The sequence below is a fragment of the Chiloscyllium plagiosum genome, unplaced genomic scaffold (assembly GCF_037043375.1).
Source record: "Chiloscyllium plagiosum isolate Xiang-an unplaced genomic scaffold, Cpla_swu_hap1 HiC_scaffold_19, whole genome shotgun sequence".
In the NCBI taxonomy this organism is placed as follows: domain Eukaryota; kingdom Metazoa; phylum Chordata; class Chondrichthyes; order Orectolobiformes; family Hemiscylliidae; genus Chiloscyllium; species Chiloscyllium plagiosum.
Window position 1 is genome coordinate 34,825,427 of NW_028270157.1, and position 21,996 is coordinate 34,847,422.

Sequence of the window (21,996 nt, forward strand, 5' to 3'; positions counted from 1 at the left end):
CAATATAAGTACCAAGAGTGTACTGAATCACAAAGAGTGTCTGTCTTTCCCGTGCAATATTAAACCAAGTACCCTCCTCGGTGGATGTGAAAAATAAAGGAAAACTATTTCAAAGATGACTAGGGAGTTCTCACCAGCACTGTGGTCAACATTTGTCCCTTAAATATCACAAACAAAATTACCCAGTCATCACTACGCTGTGACTTGTGGGAGTTTGCTATACTGGAATTTAGAGTATAAATCATGGCTATACTTCAAAATTAAAATTACTTAGTTACCTGGAAAGCACTTTAGAATGTCTGGTGGTCATGAATGAATGCTGTATAAATGCCAAAGCAAATAGATTACTAGATAGAAATGAACTGAATTTGTCTGGACCTTATTTTGAACACTTTGTCCAGTTTTAGTGACATCATACAGTAAGTGATTTGAAAAGGTTAGAGCAAGGTCACAAAAACGATAACTGGCAAGAAACCAGGTGTTTTCTTTTTAATTTAGTAATGCCTAAATAGAAGGGCAAATTGATAGAAATATTTAAAGTCGTGAAGTACCTTGTCTGTGCCAGACTGACAGATTATTGAATTTACATAAATTACAGAAGACAAGAGGTCAGGAGTTATATTATACATGAGGCAATTCTTCTTTTTCCAGAGAGTAAACCTATGAAATGTGTTGCTGGATTGTGTTGACGTGCTGTAGATCTTCAAAGAAGAAGCTGAAACAGCTCCAAGCTGGAGCAGAGATCACAGCAGTTCTAGTAAGTAACAAGTCAGTGTCAATGTGGTCTCATTTTTTACAAATTGCATTTGGGATGTCAGCATCACTGGAAGGGCCAAAATATATTTGCTTATCTTTAGCAGATTGTGGTCTACTTTCTTGAAACATTGCAGCCCACTCTGGTATAGGTTTCAGTATTTTAATCCAGTGAGGCTAGGTTAAAGGCAGCAGTGTAGTTCTAAATCAAGATGATTTAGACAGTTTGGTCAGTACTGGCACGATCGAGCCATTATCAGATGTAAAAAACAGCAAAAGTTGTAAATGATACATACTCGTCTGACTTCTCTTGTAAACCTCCAGTGGAGATCCAGTATGATCAGTACATTCATTTCCAAGTGCTAACTTTTTCCAAATTGGACTTTCCCTTTGGTTTCTGAGTGGTGCATATTGAAGGCCTCCAAAGAATATTCTGTCTCCTTGCTACCCTCAGTGCTTCCAAATGTGTTTGATAGGTACCTAACCAGATTCATCATTCGAGGGAAGGCAATAAATGGCAATCAGTAGATTTCCTTATGGACATCTGACCTGATACCAGGGTGCAGTTTGGAGTCAATATTGAAGACTCCCAAGTCCACTCTCCCCTGGCTGTATATCATTGTACTGCCAACAGTGGTCATTTTAACTTGCTGAAAGGGCAGAGTAGCCAGGAGTCGTGGTGGAGGTGTTTAGGATATTGGCTAGATGTTGGATTTCAGCATGACCTTCGAGCGTAAGTGCTCAGATGTTGGCAAAGTGGAGTAGTTTTGATCATTCAACAAGGAAAAACAGGAGTTCTCATTAAATTGAATAGTCTTTAGAAGGAACAAAGTTGACAGGAAGTATGCCAAGATGCAAAAATGTAAACATTAAATAACAGTATAGATATGCCGCTACATAATATATATCTCCTACTGCCAGAAGTCAATAAAATCCAACTTGGTGATTAAAAAGATTTTATCTGTGGACTTTTGTATCATAGGTGCTTTATTATTATTCAAGTGATCACAAACTCATATTTCTTACTACTATATCTCTTTACTTACTGTTGCACAGTCGGGCACTGAAAGCAGCAGAATATGGAAACCTAAAATTCAGCAAATTCACCTCACTCATGCAACAAGTGAACTTTGTAATCTTTTTCAGCTTCAATTTTTAGCAGACAAAAGGAACCATAAAATCATATTGAACACCTCTGGGAACTAATATTCTAGTATTATTTATTGCAAAACTATTAATTTCTCCATCATGACTTCTTTCAACCCGAAAACAGCATCTGAAGGCAGTGCGTGCACAGTTTAACATGGAAATTCAGAACGTGCCCTCAATGATTCTATGCTTCTCCAAAAGCAGCATCGCTGAAATCCCTGTAAGCTACAATTAGGACTGATTAAGCAGTGGGAACTTCCATTTTTATGTAAAAATGAGTAAAAATCATTCCAAAAGTTAAACCTTATAAAATGGGATACAACCGTGTTTAAATGACATAGTCAGTTTTATTATGGGACTACCTCTCTGGCACTGAAAACGAATATTTGTAAAGATTAAAAAGAATCCACATATGTTTAAGATTTTCATATCAATTTCCATTCCATAATAAGTCCAAACACATCTAATTCTTTATTACACACTGTATAATGATTAAAAGTAATGGAAAGTAAGTGTTTTTATTGCTTGTTTTGCTATTTGTGAGGACTTACCAACATGATTAGCTGCTCATCTGGCTGGACAGTATCAATGTTACTTCACACCTTGACTTAGATTCAGATCAAGCCAATATTTGGAAAGGTTAAATCCACACCTCAACTATTACCTGATCTTTGTGAGCAATGTCTCTCGCAGGCCGCTTTTCAAAGTCAATGGCAAGTACTATCACTTCACTACTAATCATAAAATTTGGGCCATTAATTTGAATTATTTTTCAGGACTACTGAAAAATGTATTGCTTACTTTTAGTTGGGGATTGTTCTTTTATTGATCTTTAGACTTACATATCCATGTTACATAGTGAGATTTATAACAAAAGGGAAATGAACAATGCTGTTTCTCAGATAACATCTCGCTGGAAATCACAGGCTTCACTTAACCAGTAAATAAACAGCATATTTCTTCACGGTTCAATTTCTTAAATGAAAATAATTGCATCAAAATAATCTATAAACAGTAAAATCCACTCACTTTATAGGCCCTTATGAAAGTCAGTGATGATTTCTTCCTGTGATTAAAATCTTCATGACTAAAGTAGAAATAATTATATTATCAAAATAAACATCTGGTTTTCTAAAATAAAAGAGCTTTCATCACCCATTTGTTATTATAATAGCCCACAGTGAATATTCAGAATGAGATAAGTCCAGCCACCTCTGAAGCTAAGAATAGATGGGTGTGCACTCAGAAGGAGTTATGTTGTTGTATTGCACTTCTTTTAACAAATCAGAAAGTTATCAAAGATTTATGTACAATAAAACATTAATTCAATCTCCTCACACAAAAAAGGGCATTGTAAGGTACAATAAATTGGCAATGGGATTCTTAAAAACTATGCTGAGTATAGCAACATCAAATAACACTGAGGAGCTGTCCATTTCCAATTATATTGTGAATATGTTTAATAAAAGCAAACATATTACAACAGATCAGTACCTTTGCTGAAACACCTAGTCATGGAGTTATACAGATATACAGCATGGAAACAGACCTGCGTTCCAACTCATCCATGCCAACCAGATATCCGAAATAAATCTAGTTCCATTTACCAGCATTTAGCCCATATCCCACTAAATTCCTTCCTATTAGGATACCCACCCAGATGCCTTTTAAATGCTGTAATTGTACCTACCTCCACCACTTCCTCTGGCTGCTCATTCCATACACCTACCACGCTGTGTGAGAAAAAGTTGCCCCTCAGGTCCCTTTTAAATGTTTCCCCTCTCACCCTAAACCTATGCCCTCTAGTTTTAGACTCGCCCACCCTGGGAAAAGACCTTGTCTATTTACCTTATCTATGCTCCTCATGATTTTATAAACCTCTGTAAGGTCACTCCTCAGTTTCCGATGCTCCAAGGAAAATAGCCCCAGTCTATTCGGACTCTTCCTTTAGCTCAAACCCTTAAACCCTGTCATTATCCTTGTAAGTCTTCTCTGAACTTTTTCAAATTTCACAACATGCTTCCTGTAGCAGGGAGGCCAGAATTGCATGCCATATTCCAGAAGTGGCGTAATTAACATCCCATACAGCTGCAACATGACCTCCCAACTCCTATATTCAGCGTAATGACCAATAAATGCTTTCATGTAATATTTCACACTTAGACACAAGTAGACATTTAAAGCACAATGAACTTAAGCATTAAAAGTAAAGAACTTTGAAAAATCATTAAGAATCTCTTTATATTTTACAGTTCAAGACCCCAACTTGGTGTTCCGACCATTTTTTCAATCTTACCCATCTTCAGAAATACAGTAGTTGTGCCCATACTCACAGGGGATACCTTCTAAGCCCTACCGCGGAAACCCGAAACCATGGATAGGAGTGAGCCCATTCATTTAAATGGGAAGTTTGCCTTCCCTGCAGGTTCTGCATCCCTGGTTCTGCAAAGTTCCCTGTAATATGTTTGGGCAGTGGTAAACCACGGTTAACTGAAACTGTGGAAATCAACTCCACAGATATGACGGTCGCCCTGTACATGTAATTATCTCTTGACTTATTTGTATTCTTTGCCTTAACAGCTAACCTGGGAAACTTTTCTCCAGGAATTCACTTTCACTGTTTCTTAGAAACAGTTCATATGAGTAACCTTCCTTTGATTTTTTTTGATTTCCAATTTCCAACTTTTATTTTTTTTTAAATAACTTGAATGATTAACATTTATGGTGGAATTTCCCTTGTTAAAGAGGAGGGCAGCAATATCAAAAAAGGGCTGTTTAAATCAACAACAAAGTTATAAAAATAATTGATACTTCCTTTAATACATGGAGAAACATATGCAAGTTTCCACAAAGAAGCAATCTACTGGCAACAGCAATATATTTTAGACATCAGAACAGAACTCCAGTGTTCTCATTCTGGTGCATAGCATTCCCTATTATTCCATGCACCTCTTCTTTAAAGGTGGAAAAAAATCTATCTGCAGTCATTAATTACCTACCTAATTCCCAAAGGCAATAGTGTAGAGGTCACAAATCTGCCAAAGCCACAGCCTGCCAAAAATTATCTTATTTCAACATCCTGGTTGCAAAGATCATCATTTAGTAAGGAAGTCAACTTCATGCAACCTCAGTTCTGAATCTGAAAATGTTTTACATTTTAAAATATTGTGCAATTACAGAGGACATTTGAAGACAGCTGTTATGGAAATTATTGAATGGGAGGGGCTCAGTCACTGAAAATACTGAGTGATACTCGGCAGGTTCCCACAAACAACTGCAGCCAATCAATGTATTTTATCAAATTCAAGTAGGCCTCAAAGTCAAATTATAGTGGCCAAAATGTAACTAAAACTTATCAATAAATATATAATAAAACAAGCCCAAATTCTAAAAAGAAAATATCCTGCTGAGTTGAAAACCAGTGCAAGTAATTTGTTTGGTGAACAGAATATCAAACAATAATCATTGAATTTGGGACAAGTACCAAATAGCATCAAAATACACAAACAGTTCCAAAACAAATTAGAAAAACTAGATTAATTGACTCCCCTTGTATCAGTTCATTCTGTATACTGCTGGCACAGAGAACTCTCAATTTAAAATAAATAAGTTCCTTCTGAACTAGAACATGATGTGACAAAGTTTGCTTTTTGGTAAACGGAGGTCAAACTTATTTTGAAATGCTTTAAACTAAGTTAACAGATCTAATGAGGCAAATGGAAAAACTTATTCAGAGTCTGATTTTTTTTCCTCTCTTACATAGTGTTGAACTGTGCAAATCCACCCTCCAAGGAATATAGAACTCTTGGGGCAGTATTCTTTCCATTCAGTCTGTAGTGTGTATATAACAAATGGCAACATTCTAAATACCTAATCATAAGTCAGAATGTGCAGAGGCATATGAGACATTAAAGGAAAATGGTAGCTGTTTGCATTGAAATACAATTGGTTGTTCTCGTCTGACCTCTACTATGAAAAAGATTGTATCTTTTTTACTTTTCTGCACTTTTGATCTGGGACTGAAGTGGAAAAAGGACCATTTTATACACCAAGGATTGTAAAAGGAGTTGTTGCTCTTGCTAAAAGCAAGTTAATGGATGTCCATTCGAAGTATTTACATTTTGCTCAAGCAGTGGAGGAGGTTTAGTTGCAGACTAACTGTCATAAAGTGGGTGTGTACAAAGTGAGATCCAACTGGCATCAAGTAGATGATTGGTCTATGAGTGGTCACCAGTTTTCAATGACAAAGTTAAAAATTACGTAACACCAGGTTATAGTCCAACAGGTTTAATTGGAAGCATTAGCTTTCAGAGCGCTGCTCCTTCATCAGGTGGTTGTGGAGTACACAACCAACTGATGAAGGAGCTGTGCTCCGAAAGCTAGTGCTTCTAATTAAACCTGTTGGACTATAACCTGGTGTTGTGTGATTTTTAACTTTTTACACCCCAGTCCAACACCGGCATCTCCAATTCAATGACAAAGACCTTCTACCTGTCAACAACTATGTTATTGGTTCCCAGATGGCTGAATAGCATGTGGCGTGAAGAAGATAGCCAAAAGCCTTCAAACCTCCCAGAGGAAAGATTCTGTCTTTTCATCTGCAGTCTCAAGAATAATTAAAGCCTAAAAAAGTCAGTGGAAGCTGTTACTTTTAAACAATAAATCAGAGACTTTATAAATGTGCATCAGCTGCCCTGTGCCTTGTTCAAGCAAGTGAACGTATCTGGAGAATAGAGGTAGAGAAACAGCAAGTTCTGGAATTATATGTCGTCAGTTTATTGTTGTTCACCTTATTTGTAATAAGTAGAGATTCTTGTTAAGTACAGAAACCTGATCTGAGGATTCTGTCAACCTGGATTTAAAATGACAAGTTAACTGAAGAATTTTGAGTATTGTGGTAATAACACCTTTAACTTCTGTGATGACTGCTTGGAAAGCAGGGCTTGATTTCCAATATACCATCCAAGTGAGGTGTTCCGACAGACTGTAGGCAGGTATCTTGAAACCACTTCAATCAAGTCCCATTGTTAACACACTGTTGTGTTGTACACTTGAAAGTAATGCATGCTTTAAAATATTTAAATTACAATTAACCCCACTGCTTCAAAAATGTTAAAACACGCGAAATAAAATACCTGACAAAATAACTTTGTAACTTTCAGGTCAAAACCGAGCAGTCAGCTTTCTGACCAGCACAAGAATCATCTCAGCAAATCTTGTGAACAGAGGCCACTGAACTACTTTCCAAATTGTCCTATTGTTCATAACACCCATATTCCTTCCCAGTCTATGAGTGAGTGAGTGCATATGTGTTGCAGAGGGAGTGTATAAAGGGATTAGAGTTTTAACCAGTTATATTATTTGCCAACAGTTTATAATTGTTTATCTATCGCTAGAGCCTATTGACTTGTAATTATTGTTAGGGACAGAAATCTGGTTTGTTCTCCGACTCATCCTGGGTTTGAAAATTAAATAAAGTGTGGAATGCTCGTACTTTTTGAGATCTTTAATTGTTGTGTTGACTCTGGGAAAATTGGAACTCAATTGCCAGCACACTATACAAGTAAGGCATGATACAAGGGAGAGTTATGCACAGGAAGTATGATAAATGATTGAAACAAAAACAGAAATTGGTGGAGAAACTCAGCAGGCCTGGCAGCATCTGTAGAGAGAAAGCAGAGTTACTGTTTCGAGCTCAGTGACCATTCTTCAGAGTTCATACTGTTTGCATTACATGCAATTTGATAATGTTGGTCAATGTAATCTTTAAAATAAAAAATTTTCCCAGAAAATGTAATTATCAGCTTACCTTCTCAGTCTCAATATTTGGAGGAAGCCACATCATCATCATGCTCATTCCAGAGTGTTATGTTTCAAAACAACAACAACAATGGTCAGTCGTAAAGATGGATCACTAAAATAAAAGAACTATGGATTTGGGAAATTTTAAACAAGAACAGAAATTGCGATATAAGCTCAGCAGATCAGGCAGCATCTGAGGGGAAAAAACAGAGTCCAGTGAGTTCAATTAATGTTTGTGATCTAACTCACAGCTAGGAATTTTACATGGCAGTGTTACTAAGGTAAACTTCCTTCATCCTCATGCTCCACTTCCGTTTCAGGGAACTTGAAGGTAGTTCCATTTTGTGTAGGTGGATTATGGACCATGCAGCAAACAACGATAAATCACTATAATACTTTGAGCTGCATTCAAGAACTCATGTACTCTTCAAGAAGTAGAATCATTCAGCTGAATAAAGCAAAACTGTAGCTAAGTGCAAATTTCAGCAAGTCTAATGGACAGCTTCTCTCCATAAGGTCTAACAACATACCTCACACAATTCTCATGTATAAGCGTGGTGTTGTAGAGGCATAGTGTCATATTGAACTCACTAGTGAGGGATGCGGCCAGAACCTTCCAGATTTCCAACCACCAGCACCATATTTGAAGTCCATTTGTGGACCAAGTTAAATTGCTAGCCAGAAATAACCTTTCACAATAAATGTAGTGGGAATGATAAGGCATCTCATATTTGTAAACATATTGCTACTTTCTATCTTCATGTGTCTGATCAAGTGTCAATTTAAGTCCAGCTACATGAATGAAGTAACATAAGCTCATCTCCCACAGCACAATACAATGAAGGTGCCTAATAGAATGCTACTTTTCCCCTAATGCCCAGTGAGCCTAGCTTACCATTGTTTGATTTGCAACACATGTTGGAAAGATTTCAAACTGTTGAAAAAGTTGGCTTTCCTGTCGTTTGATAAAAGTTGAAATAAGAACTAGAATAAAGTACATTTGCTTTTGGGAATAAACTGTGGCTGCTTGCTTTTTCATTATCAACACACTTCCTGTCAATGAATGTTTAATTCACACAACATTGATCTGCTGGAACCAGCTGTCAACAAAGTTCAGTCTGATTTGAGACACCCGACACTATTCCATTCTAGGTCCCAGAAGGTGATATTGCTCCTGCTCAATTTCTTCATTTTCCTCCTCAGAAGACTGCTGCTGCTCTGCCAGTGCTTCAACATCCATTACATTACCTCTTTGTGACCTACTACACAATGAGAGCAGGCAAAGTGTATTGCAAAGCCCACCTCTGACACCCCCCCATCCCAACTTCTGTCCTTCCCCCTCCAACACCTCCACAAGCCAGTCCAAGTGTAGGAACCTCACCTTCAGTAGGCCTATCATCTACTCCATGATGATCACAATGGAAGAATGGGCTATATAATTTCTATGCTTAGCCTCAATGTATTGCATAATGGAATCACCAACCATAGTTGAATAGATCTTTGAAAGTTGCCACCCAGTTTGATAGGGTTGTTAGCAAGGCATAGTGTGTTAGCTTTTATTGGTAGAAGGATTGAGTTTCGGAAATATGAGCTGGAGGTGTACAAAACTCTGGTGAAGCTGCACTCGGAGTATTGCATACAGTTCTGGCCATTGCATTATAGGAAGGATGTGGAAGCTTTGGAAAGGGTTCAGAGTAGATTTACTAGGATATTGCCTGGTAAGGAGGGAAGGTCTTACGAGGAAAGGCTGAGGGACTTGAGGCTGTTTTCATTAGAGAGAAGGTTGAGAGGTGACTTAATTGAGACATATAATCAGAGGGTTAGAAAGGGAGGACAGTAAGAGCCTTTTTCCTCAAATGGTAATGGCTAGCACAAGGGTACACAGCTTTAAACTGAGGGGTGATAGATAAAGGACAGATGCCAGAAGTAGTTTCTTTACTCAGAGTTGCAGGGGCATGGAAAGCATTGCCTGCAACAATAGTAGACTCACCACTTTAAGGGCATTTAAATGGTCAATGGATAGGCATATGGATGAGAATGGATGGGGGGGTGTCAGAGGTGGGCTTTGCAATACACTTTGCCTGCTCTCATTGTGTAGTAGGTCACAAAGAGGTAATGTAATGGATGTTGAAGCACTGGCAGAGCAGCAGCAGTCTTCTGAGGAGGAAGGTGAAGAAATTGAGCAGGAGCAATATCACCTTCTGCGACCTAGAATGGAATAGTGTCGGGTGTCTCAAATCAGACTGAACTTTGTTGACAGCTGGTTCCAGCAGATCAATGTTAGTCAGGCTTCAGATTGGTTTCACAGGTCAGCACAACATTGAGGGCCGAAGGGCCTGTACTGGACTGTATCATTCTATGTTCTAGTTGTCTCCCAGTAATAATCCTGAAGGAATCTGTTGTTTAACTGGAGCAGGAATCTGAAAAAGTTCAAGGATATAGGCATCCTGGCATCTTAGAAGGTCCCTGACAGACTTCTAAGATGTATTATTCATCATCACAAATGACTTCAAAATCTTTCCTGTTGATGAGTCAGGTTGATTATATGGCATTCTGAACGCAAGGTGTATATAGCCGGTCACATCTTGCATGTAGGGAAAACCACCTATACTGGCAAGGTCTACTGCCCAGATTAAAACACTGACCCCATATTACAGAACTAAGATGAAGCAGTACAATCTGTCACAAATTCCATCAGGAATAACCTAGGTACATTTGTGGGCTGGACAATAATGTGGTCACAGTTCCAATAAATCTGTGTGGGCCGTATCAGAAAGAAAACAAGTTGTCCAAATGCTTTTGGACCCATTAGAGACTTTGAACAATAGGTTACAAATGAACTTACCCAGATCTCTCACAAAATCAGATTGGTCAAATCACTCTAGACACAAAGTTGGTACTGATGCAAACTGTCACAACTTTATTAAGGAACAAGTAACAATAAGACTTTAGTACTAACAATACTATTCCAAATCTGCTCAATCCCCTGATCAGAATTCTCTTTCTCTCACTCCAAATGGTTAGTTAGTGTTTGCCAAGCCAGTCACTTTTTCTTTGTCTCCAGAATGTCTAAGAGATCCATCTGCAGGAAAGCTGTATTTTTAGATCCTTTGTGGTTTTATGGAACTTTCATAGTTCTGTCGAATCAGGGAGACTCGCTTCATGGTTCAAAGCATTGTCAACTATTTAGGTGGCTTGCTAATGTTTGTTTCTTTGCGTAGCAGGGCCTGGATACCCTTCTGTCAACCATTACAATGTACTGTTCACCCCAAACCCCCCCCACCCCCAAATCAAACTCAGGGAGGTAGAGCCTGATAAACACCACTCTCCCAATCTCTGTAATAACCCATATTCTCCAGTGCACTACCATCTCCCACATTTCTTTGTTGAGTTTGTCCCTGTATAATTTTTGACCAGTCTACAATTGAGACTGCTGCCTCCAATCCCCAAAAGTGATTTCCCCAGAGACCACACCACAGCACCACAGTAGTGGCTCCTGATAAGCCTCCTTGACTTCCAGTGAGCAGGCCTTCAGTCCTGATTGTGGCCCATCCCCTGACTAACTTGGACCTTTGGTCCTGACGGATGGCTGTACAGGATGGCTGTAATGATCCCTTATCATTATTGCCCCGACCGGTTTGCATTGGTGCTGTAGGACTGACAACGACCCCTTCTCTACACTTATGTTAAGAACCCTTGACCCTGAATACCTTGACCAGCTGACTGTCTATGTCCAAGCCTCTGGATTGTGATTAGACACTATAACTGACTGGCCAAGGCTGAACCCCAGATTGATGACCATCCCCTTTACACAAGTGAGGACTATCCCTTTATACTTTGAGACATGACCATTTGGTTGAAGCACAGTGAGCTTGCCATTGAAGCTGCTGGCATCATGCTGGAGGTGTAGCACTGACATTGGCATGGTGCCATACAGCAACATGGCCAACCTCTTGATGGATCACTACTGACAACAATGACAAGCTGCCTGTCTAAACTTAAAAAGAAAATGCAAGAACCGAGAGCCTGAAAGTTCAGAATGAGGCAAAGTGCACAAGCAATAGGCAAGGCGGAGGCATCAAAGATGATGCAAAGCAAATGAATGCAAGTAAGCAAAGAGCCCAGAGGTGTATCCTGCTTCAAGGTGTGCATAAAGCGACCTGGCAGCACCATTATAATGAAAGATGCTGGTGTGCTCCAAAGCACAGCATTGGGGTAGATAGCTGTATTCTAAATGAGTCAGGTGTGACATGACGAGTTGAGGCTCAAAAGAAAAGTGCCGACCTCCATCGACTGGGGGAGTAGGAGGGGGTGACGTCTCTATCCATGTGATGTATACTGTAGCAATATGGGTTGCTAGCTAAGATGAAGGCCTGGAGGAGTAAGCTGCAAGCTGGAGACATAGGATACTTGCTTTTATTTTCACATTAAGAATCCTTGCCACCTACTTTTTTTCCACCATGTGAAGAACAGAAAACCATGTATAAAATGATGTAAGAATAGGTAACGAAATGTTAATGCATGCAGATTGGCATTTTGCGAGTCACGACTGATAACCTCATTTTGCGTTCAAACCTCAGGTGAAAAACATCTGACTTTTTTTTCCTCAACAGTAAGAATCTGAGTTTTTGTCATTTTTTGCCACTGACCATTGCCAATCTTGTTGAAGGTTCGGGAAAATTCTGGGCATTGTTTCAGAAAGCAAATAGTTTACTCAGAGCCCTTATAACCCTGTGACTCTCATTAAATTACTATGCATTACCTATGTCAAGGTTCCATTTAGAGTCATGAATCAGTTTGTAAGGGGTTAGTCTAATCATCACTGGCCAGCCTGCCATGCAAATAGTGAGAGTAGTATTAAATAGGGAGACAAGTATGTGTTATGATTTCTGGTCAACAATCTGTACATATTTTTATATGCACTGACAAAATATTAAGCATTGATAGATTAATTGAAAGAATTTCCTATTAAAGGATGATTGACACTCAAAGGAGGGGTATGATGGTTGGAGAGAGAAGGATTCAGGTTTCCATGACTGCATTCCCTCCCTAAATTTGCAAGAAGCCATTATTATGGGAAAAGCAGTGCCCTGATGCTTTAAATTTCTTTGGAAATCCTCCAGGAGGAAGATGATACATTGTAGGAATGCATCAGTGACTTGCCAGACTACAAGCACAGAAATCTGCACTGTTTTACTGATGCCACTAGATGCCGTTTGCAACAATTCAAACATATGAAAGTTTATAGACACAGTGATCTATAGAATTTCCTTGGGCAGTGTAGTGCATACACTAACATTGGGCTGCAATTCTCACTCCAACAGATGGCACAAATAGTAACGTCTCTTTCTTGTTCAATACATCCTGCTTCTCCACTTGCAGAATGTTCAGTTTTGGAATGCCTTTTTCACTGTCACATCCTTTACAGCTCTTGCTGCTACTGTTTAATTGTGATGCCAGTTTAAAAGGTACAACTAGCAGCATTCTTATGTTCAGCCATTATGAATAAGTATCAAGGACTTTTCTTTTATAAATTCATGCTCACAAATACCTAAAACATGGGCCAATCAACCAAAAAGATGCCCAAAAGCATCCCTGAAGCCTAAAGTAAATAACCAGAGACTAGCCTTATTGAAGGTGATGATCTATTAAATGCTCATGAAAAGGTAGTCACCAACTCTTCTTCCCATGTTTTGCTGTGCAAGTTAAAGGAAATAACTTTTCAGGTGTGCACAGAATCAATTTTATAAAGTACAATATAAAGATTACCATTCTTAAGTTATATATTCTTTCAGAAAGCCACCAAGGAGGTTTGTACTGTTGGCAAACCAAAAGTACTAAGAGAAATGCCAAACTATCAAATTTCACTTTTTGGAATCAGCTTTTTAAACACAAAGTACTTAATAATACTGGCCACAACATTCCTAATATAATAAAAGGCTACTCTCTGCAAGACCGTTTTTTGCCTCAGGAATTGATTTAAAATCATATTCATTCATGTTGTTTATAAAAACGCACATCTCACAGACTTGTGTGGGGGGTTAGGTTGATACTTTATAGCCAACATTTAATCTCAAACCATTATATACCAATCCATTACTCTTACACAACTCATGAATGATCATTTTTTTTAAAATGAAGAAAAGTTTGCCTAGCAAAGCTGCCTTGACTACATATAGACTTACAGCTGTACCTATTGTCTAACAAATGAAGTAATATTCAAGGGCTTCATTATTTGCACTGTCAGACTCTTAGGCTGTTACGTAGTTGTCATTTTCATTGTTCAGTGTGACCCATATTTGCACATCCTCTTAATGTTACTAACTTTTTAAGGAAGAGAAATAATGCTTCAATTCAGAAAATATTCAATAAAGTTCAATTTGCCAATCCAGATTACACATTCACACAGGATTGAACAAAATATAGCCACATCTTTAAAGTCTAATTACTTTATTTTGATGTTGGTTGTTTTAGTACATGGCTTAGGGTAATGTTCTAGTCTTTAAAAAAAATACAGAAAGGCATAAAAATATATGTATCTGGCTTCCTTTCGTTGATCTCACAAAATAAAGCTACATACAAATCAAAAGGAAAAAAAAAACAACTTTTTAAAAATGTAAGCAAATGTTTCCATCCAGCAATACTATATTGCTTTATCAGCTTAATTTGGTCCATTATTACTCAACACAATAAAGTTTCCAGAAAATTTCCAGAAAAAAAAAGTCTTAAATTAAAGGAAACAAGAGTATGGAAAATCCCTCCCACTTTCCCCATGCAGGTACGCTTAATCTGGTTTTCAATTAAAAAATTACTTCAGGAAATTAAGCAGAGATGAATATTTGTAAAAAAAAAATCATTGTTTTTAAGAGTGCATCAAAAAGCATTTACACAATTAAATCCTTAATTTGTTTTTAAACCAGACACTTAAAGAATGTTCTTAACAGTAGTTTACAGTAAAATGCATATTTAATAATTTAATATGGTATTTAATGGAATTCACAACCAAACAGATTCCTTTAATGTGATCCAAAAGCATCAAGAAAAATTAAGGCAGAAAGTTGTGAACCTGGATTGTAAATCTAACTATATAATAAAGATTTTTTTTAAAAGTATGTATCACAAATGACATACAACATGAATGCATTTCAAAGGTTTGAGGAGAAACAGCTTTGGTTTTGAAACTGCATACATACATGTTAGTTAATATACAATGTTCCATGGCAACACCTTTGCCTAATAACAAAACAACATTTGCAAACTCGAACTGCACATTTTTTAAAACAAAATCACCAAATCTATGGTCCATATTCATATAGAGAGATGATATAAGATTCCACACAAGTTATTTTTAGGTCTATGTAGAAGTGAGAGTGCAACCATTTTGTCTTCACAATGTTGAACACGACCAGAGTATTTTGACATCTCCTGTCTTGGCAACAGTATGAACATTGTCTCCACTTTATTCAGCTTGCTTTTAGAAATCATGCTGCTCCAGATGATCAAGAAGGAAAGCAAATCCCACAACATTCCATACAGATTTCCAAGCAGTCCGAAGACTCGCAGCAGGCATCCATAATGCCACAATCCATGTCACATGGGCAGTTACAATCATCCCCAAGATCATCTGCTCCACAACAGCAGCAACAGTTTTCAGATGTACAGATACCACAGGAAGCTTGTCCCAGGATAATGTTGCAGAAGGTGACGAACTCACAGAATAGACAGGTGAGAATGCAATGTACACAGCCATCTTCAATGGGGGAAAACAGAATGCAAATTACTAGTTACACCACAAATTGTAATTGGGGGAAGGAAAGAGAATCAAAGCATGGCATCACACAATAGCAAGATAATAGACAACACTAAGTTAAAACACATTGAAGATGTTTCCTGATCAGCAGTAATGTACAATGATCATTTTGTTACTGTAAAAATTAATTATTTGAGAAATCTACAGGGGACATTCAAATTGGCCAAGAGAAAGCAGCAGATCTGAGCACTGGGAGCAGTTCAGGTTTCAAAAAATGAGGCAGGATCTCATAAAAGCCTACGAAATTCTAACAGGATTAGAACGGGTGACTGCAGAAAGGATGGCACAAATAACCAGAGAACACAGAATCAGGGCTCACAGTCTAAGGATACAGGGTACACAGTGTATGATCGAGTGGAGGAGAAATTTCTTCACCCAGAAAGTGGGGAGCCTGTGCAATTCTCTGCCACCGGAAGCAGTCGAGGTCAAAACACAATGTTTTCAAGAGTTAGATATAGTTTTAGAGCTAAAGGGATAAAAGAAAAAAGGAGAGAAAGTGGGAAAAGTGTACTGAGTTTTGATGACAAATTCCAATGGTGGAGAGGCTCAAAGTGCCAAATGACTTGCTCCTACTCCCATTTTCTATATTTCTACATTTAATGTCAATAATGGGTAGCAGAAATATTGAAGTATTTCAATATTCCTGTTTACTCAATTCACACTGCAGTGATCCTGATAGAAAGAAAGAGAAAAAAAAACACATTCTACTTTGTGTTCCATTCCCAAAAACACCAAAAGCAAATATTATGACAGCGTACATCTGGCTGTGGCAAGGGATACTAAATGAAGCATTCAATTTCCTTTCATATGTCCAAGGAAATATTTCATGCTATTTTGAAGTGATTAAACTGGGTGTTCCTTTCTTGACCATGTTAAGATTCTAAAAAGACCAGGATTGTAAAGTACTTTTGAACTGTGCTCGAAGTAACCAGAGGCACCAGTATACAGGCTGGATAAAAGACACATTGAAGTTTTAGTGGCTTCTGCATTCTTCACAGAATGTTACACACAAGTATAAACCATTTTGCTTAATTTATATCAAATGTTGGAGTTCATAAAAAATAAGTTCTTTACTTAAAAGTTAATATGTTGATGAGTATGCATTGAAAAAGATGAAATCACATGCAAGTGACTAGCTGGAATCATAAATTACACATTAACGAAACAAATATGAGGCAAGTAGTTCAATTTAAAGATAATATCTAAAATGTTTATCCAATACATCCCTGCCTCACAGCACCAGGGACCCAGGTTCAATTCCAGCCTCGGGCGACTGTCTGTGTGGAGTTTGCACATGCTCCCAGTGTCTGCGTGGGTTTCCTCTGGGTGCTCCAGTTTCCTCCCATAGTCTAAAGATGTGCAGGTTAGGTGGATTAATTATGCTAAATTGCCCTTGTGTTCAGGGATGTATAGGTTAGGTGCATTAGTCAGGGTTAATTATAGGGTAGGGGGAAATGAGTCCGAGTGGGTTACTCTTCGGAGGGTCGACATGGCCTTGTTGGACCGAAGGGCCTGTTTCCACACTGCAGGGATTCTATCTAATATAACTGAAGTCTTCCAAACAGAGTTTCAATGATTTATATGAATAATAAAAACTGTTTGGTGATTGCATTTTGTGCTATGCAATGGAATTCTTTCCACTTGAGTATTCAATATCACCAACATGAAACATTCCCTTTTCAGATGCAGAAACAAAACTTCCCCTGCTCTATCACGAAAACATGCTTCCATTTCAACTTATGAGCAAAATCTATTTGAGCAGTCAGATTTGATTTGCAATTTCTATACCACCCACTGGGAAATTGCCAATCAATGCCAGTTTTGGTTTGTAGATCCCTGTAGGCCAGGTTCGAAGTTTGGAATAACCAACTGATTTCACATAGGGTCAAACAGCAAATCTTCAGCTGATGTATATGGGCTTGATTTGAACTTATGTTCCACAGATCATTCCACTTCCATCCAAGTTTCTGATCATTTCTTTTTATTAATATACTAACTTACTGTTTCTTACATTCAACCAGAGTTTTTATTTTGTACAAGATTCTTGAATTAAAAATAGATCACACTTACATAAATAAAACTAAATCAAGGATTCTAAAGAATTGCACTGGTTATATCCTTATCGGTACATGTAAATTAGATAAAAATCAGGGATGCTCATTTAATCACTTAAACAATGTTTCTGATGTTACATCAGTCGATCTGGAGAACTCAAGAAAATGTTTGCCAATGCATATATTTGAATTGCACGCAAGTAGACTTTATAATTGAAGTTTGTTACCCAATTTAGTCTTTGAACTCTAATTTTTTGCTGACTGAAGAGAACTAATTCAAGGTTTTCCCTTAGTAGCTAATTTAAGGTTTGAACATGACATTAACATATCGTTAAGGTCATTTTTACAACATAAACCTTAGGCCAGTACGGTCTTAGCCAGCTATGCTGTCAGAGTTCAGAGCACTCAAAGCAAATCTCCAGACATTTGGTTGTCTCACACCAAGAATCAAAGACAGTGTAAAGTTGAAGTCACAGATGTGGTTGGGGTCCTCAGCAGGGGCTTCCTCAAGTTTCATACAGAAACAGGCACTGCAATCACAGCAAGAATCACAGATAGTAGGGTGGCAAGAGCAAAACTAAAGGTGATCTCAGAACAGTGACAAAAACAAAGATCCTGTACTAAAGAAGCCCAGCAATCTGGTGCAGAAAGGAAAGTCTGAATAAACAAAACAAGTCCAGTAAAATAAATAAATCCAAGATCATGAAAATTATCACATTCTTTCAAATCTTCTTCCCACATATACTCTTAAAAATTTGAGTCTAATTATTGTATACATGAAGTCTAATATACAAATAAAGAAAGGAAATATTCAAATGTTTAAACCAATTTATGATCTAATACAAGGACAAAAGAAAAAAGGTAAGAATATGCGAGGTGACTTGTTCCTTCAAAGTAGATAAACATGTGTATGTAGCAGTTAGATATTGTAAGCTTTAATTTCGTATGGCATTTATAGTGGACAGTCCAATTGCACTCTCTATAGTTTCCAAGATTCCTAATAGAGGCACTCAAATTCAAATCCACACCTCAGTTAACAGTAATCATTCATCTATCCTAACAGATCATGTTTTGCCTCTTAAAACTTGTGCTTGCAGGTGCAGCTCAAAAAGTGGTTCCCACAAGAACAAATCCAGTTAATACCAAAAGAATGCAGCTTCTTGTTAGCCAGCAGCAGAGAAATGCTACTGCTAAAACATAACCACCTTCATAACAAAAAAGGTCAATGGCGAAAGCTCATTGGAACACAAGAAATGAAACTGGTTTCAGTTATTTTAATGCTCATTAAGGTGTAGGTTGACCAAAATGAAGAAATGAATATTTTTCCATGAAATTTCAATTCAGAATCTTGGAGATCTCACATATTAAGCGTGTGGTAAAGTTTCTTCATTCCGTTGGAGTGTAGGATAGGATATACTATTCTAAGAAGGTGACCCAAATTCATCAGGACAGATGTGTGTAAATACCTGCAATGCAATCAAGTGGATTGAGACTGCAAAAACTAATTCAGAGTCCCTGTGTCAGTCTAAAGGACAACAAAGTTAATGGATTGTGTTACATAAATCAAGCTTAACTTGTACATTTTACACTACACAGACACTCATTGAAGTCTATAACATAAGGATATCAAACTATACACTTAGCAACATTCAAAATATAGAAGAGTTGAAAATTCTGTTGAGGTGTACTCTTTAAATTTAATACTAAGTGGACTTAGTGCATACTTATTTTCACCAAGACAGAGTAATTCACTGACAGATTTATCTCAATGAAAGTTCAGATGGCTTTAACTAAGTTTGAGATCTAGAAAGACCATTTTATAATAAAATTCAAAATGCAATTAAGAATACAGTATCATCATTGAGTCATAGAGATGTACAGCACTGAAACAGACCCTTCAGTCCAACTCATCATGCCGACCAGATATCTCAACCCAATTTAGGCCCACCTGCCAGCACTCACCCCTTATCCCTCCAAACCCTTCCTTTTCATATACCCAACCATATGTCGTTTGAATGTTGCAATTGTACCAGCCTCCACCACTTCCTCTGCCAGCTCATTCCATACATGTACCACCCTCTGCCTGAACAAGTTACCCCTTAGGTCCCTTTTATATCTTTCCCCTCTCATCCTAAACCTATGCCCTCTACTTCTGGACTTCCCCACCCCAGGGAAAAGACTTTGTCTATTTATCCTATTCATGCCCCTCATGACTTTATAAACCTCTACAAGGTCACCTCTCAGCATCCGACACTCCAGAGAAAACAGCCCAGCCTATTCAACCTCTCCCTATAGCTCAAATCCTCCAACCCCGGCAACATCCTTATAAATCTTTTCTGAACTCTTTCAAGTTTCACAACATCCTTCTGATGAGAAGGAGACCAGAATTGCATGTAATATTCCAAAAGTAGCCTAACCAATGTCCTGTTCAAGCCACAACATGACCTCCTAAATGCCTTCTTCACTATCCTATCTATCTGTGACTCCACTTTCCAGGAGCTGTGAACCTGCATTCCAAGGTCTCTTTGTTCAGCAACACTCCAGGAGGAGGAAAATATAAATTGGAGAGACATTCCATGGCAGGTTATTCTATTTGTTGTCATGAAGTGAGGTTTGCACTTTAAACCATATTCTTGTTAGTAAGCACATCAATAGGCAATGATCGGGGGACTTTAGACTTACTCGCTGGCTGGGAAACCCACTAACATCAAGTGGAATGTTGACTCCACACAAGTCTCTGGATTGATTTGAATGGATAATTTTAAAAAAATTTTTTTAAAAAATCGGGAGTAAATAACTCACAATTCTACCAATTGAACAGGTTAGCTTAAAATTGCCTCCAGTGAATTTATATATGAACAAGTGCTCAATTTGCAATCTCATTCAGCTGCAGGCTCTTAGCGCTGAGAATACTAACCTGCAACTTGGTTTTCCTTTTGACTGACAGTTTCACCAACAGCATGGGTGTGCTCCTGGGAACATCTCAAGATGCAGGCTACTGCTCTCACCAGAACAAGGCAGTCATATGATTACCTAGTTCACCATTCACAGCAAGCATAGCAGTAGCACAGGTTTACAGAAACAAAGTTCTGCTGCTGGTGAACACACAAGAATAATAACTCCTACTCTATGCACATTTGTTTTTGATAGCAGCATGAATATTGCTGAAGTGTTAAGATGAGCACAAAAAGTATAGAATAAGATTTTCGGCCAGCATGGTGCAGTTGTGGACGTGGTGGATTTTCTAGTATTTGTCCTCTACAAAAGTTACCAAAATAGTAAACATTAAACATGCAAAAAAACTAAATCTCTTATAATTTTGGATTCCAGCAAAGTACAGAAGGAGGTCACAAATATAGTTCTAGTAAGCTACTTAAAAAGATAGAAACAGGGCAATTAGAGGTTAACAAAAAAAATGCTGGCCTAGCCATCAACACCCACATCCCATGAACAAATATAAAGGCAAATAATACAATAGATGATTGGTCATACAAAATGGGGGTGGGGGGGGGGGGGGGGGGTGCAGGGAAGAAGAGAACTGGTTACATGGCTTGAGGAACACAATTCTACATCATGTTCAGGACAGAGCCTCCACGAACCATAGCAACCAGTACAGGGATTGAAGCTGCACTATTGGTATCGTTCTGCATCATCCTATAACCATCTAGCCAACTAGTCTAATTGCATCCTAATACACCTGCAAAGTTACTGCAGATAATTCATTTACATAACTGAAGGTTTTTTTTGTCAAATAATCATATTGCACATAGTATGGGGAAAAATAACTATACTAAACAAAAATGCCCTCCAGGCTATATCCTATTTTGCTTATTCAACAGCTTTCAACAACTTTGTTGCATATGCGACAGTTTTATATATTTTGTTGTTTATTGTACAGGTACTGCACTTGAAATGGATTGTGGCATACATTTTCTCTGTCCCAATTTGAATTAATTAAGAATACTGCCATACCAAAATGCACTTGAAAAAAAGAGATATTCTTCTTCAGGGATATTCTATTTTTGATCACTCCCCTTGCTTCATACATTCCCCAAGTCATATGTAGACATGTAACCTATTCTTGTAAGAGACAAATGCATATTTAGGTTCCAGGAGAAAAAAAAAATGAATGAGCTGCACACATATTCTGTCTACAGATCCAGTGAAATATCTGTATTGTTTATGGAATAGTTTCATGTGTAAATTTGTTTTCTGTCCCCAAAAAAATGTACAAAAGTGAAACATTACAAAATTAGATCAATGAGATAATGAGTTGAAGTCTATGAAGCCTACAGGCAGGAATGCTGTGTTCTTTGGAAAAAAAATCACCCATTAACATTCTGCTTCAAATAGAGCCCTCAACTCACTTCCTTCATGTCTTGTACATCCTGTTTTGATTTCCTGAAAAATTAGTTGCTCACTAAAGTC

General features: G+C 37.8%; 1 protein-coding gene across 3 annotated transcripts in view; it reads right to left on the reverse strand.

Annotated features, from left to right (window-relative positions):
- Positions 1-14,137: 14,137 nt before the first annotated feature.
- Positions 14,138-21,996, reverse strand: part of mdfic (MyoD family inhibitor domain containing) — a 51,880-nt gene continuing 44,021 nt past the window's right edge. For all 3 annotated transcript variants that reach the window (XM_043709555.2, XM_043709553.2, XM_043709556.2), the window contains exon 5: positions 14,138-15,454. In XM_043709555.2, the coding sequence (XP_043565490.2) occupies positions 15,204-15,454 (251 nt within the window). In that variant the 3' untranslated portion in view covers positions 14,138-15,203. The remainder of the gene's footprint in view (positions 15,455-21,996) is intronic.